The sequence below is a fragment of the Verticillium dahliae genome, genomic scaffold (genome assembly GCF_000150675.1).
Source record: "Verticillium dahliae VdLs.17 supercont1.13 genomic scaffold, whole genome shotgun sequence".
NCBI lineage: Eukaryota > Fungi > Ascomycota > Sordariomycetes > Glomerellales > Plectosphaerellaceae > Verticillium > Verticillium dahliae.
In genome coordinates this window covers 20,649-21,965 of record NW_009276944.1, presented here as the reverse complement: position 1 = coordinate 21,965, position 1,317 = coordinate 20,649, and the positions used below count along the sequence as shown (strand labels likewise).

The following is a 1,317-nucleotide window of genomic DNA, read 5'->3' as shown; positions in this document are numbered from 1 at the left end:
GGGGTTTTAGGGTCCCCCAACCCCCCCAGGGAAAGCCCTTTTTTCAAGCCCCTTTCGGCCCCCTTTTGTCCCTCTTTTCCACCCCCCGTGAAATTAGCCCCATCCCCCGCACCGGGCGCCTGTGGGGGGGCCCGCCCCCTCTCCCTAAAGAAAGACCCCCCCTTCCCCCCCCCCCTATTAAGCCCCTGTTTTTTTTCCCCCATATGGCCCCCCCCCCCCCCCCCCTCCCGAGACTTCGAGACGCCCGTGCTTTTCTAATAGGGCACACTACACTCCTGTTTCTGACTCTGACTTGTCCAGACTCCACCGATTTCTTCGCTGCTTCTCAACAAGCCGCACGAACACCATATCTAAACAGTAATAATCGCCTCACAAGGCTCCCTCACGATGACATCCTTGAAGGCTCTCGATAGCACCGACTCCTACACGATCGCCTGGATTTCTGCCCTGCCTATCGAACGGGCGGCCGCAGAGGCCATGCTCGACCAAGATCATGAGCCTCCGACTATATCGCTAGACACGAGTCCGACGCGAACGTTTATTCATAGGGTCGGCTGGGACAGCATAACGTTGTGATCGCCTCACTCACAGCTAGGGTGTACGGGACTTCGTCAGCGGCGACGACTGCCTCGAGCCTTCTTGCCTCTCTACCGTCGATCCGTATTAGCCTTTTAGTTGGAATCGGCGGTGGCATCGCTCGACCCAGTAAGGACCAAGACATCCGCCTAGGCGACATTATAGTTAGCCAGCCGGATAGGACGATAGGCGGGGTGTGCCAGTACGACCTGTTCAAGGCAGAGGCTAGCGGTAAGCGCGAACGCAAAGGCTTCCTAGGACGGCCTCCGATAGTTCTACTTAACGCGTTTAGCCGTATTCAGGCTAATCACGAGCGTAAGGACTTCAAGGCTCCTTACTATCTATAATGCATACTAGAGGAGAACCCTAAGATAGCCGAGAAGTCTAAGAAAAGCCCTAGCTATATTCATTAAGGCTCCGATAACGACCGGCTATTCTAGGCTTACTACGCCTATATATCTAGGTCGAACTATCAGGATTACGATAAAACTAGCGAGGTCCTACGAGATACTCGCAATACGATAGATCCCGAGATCTACTATAGCACTATCGCATCGGGTAATACTCTCATTAAAGATACGGCAGAGCGCGACCGGATCGTTAATGTATTAGCGAAAACTGCCTCTACTTCGAGATAGAAGCGGCTAGCCTAATGAACTCGTTCCCCTATCTATGATCCGGGGCATCTATGATTACGCTAATGCTCACAAGAACGACCAATAGCAACGATACGCATCGGCC

General features: G+C 53.5%; 1 protein-coding gene across 1 annotated transcript; it reads left to right on the top strand.

Annotated features, from left to right (window-relative positions):
• Nucleotides 1-387: 387 nt before the first annotated feature.
• VDAG_05962 (pfs domain-containing protein) lies at nt 388-923 on the top strand (the record flags this gene model as incomplete). The annotated part of the gene is made up of 2 exons (XM_009658976.1): nt 388-523; nt 592-923. The coding sequence occupies 2 exons, from the start codon at nt 388-390 to the stop codon at nt 921-923; spliced, it is 468 nt and encodes a 155-aa protein (XP_009657271.1).
• Between the last annotated feature and the right edge of the window lie 394 nt (nt 924-1,317).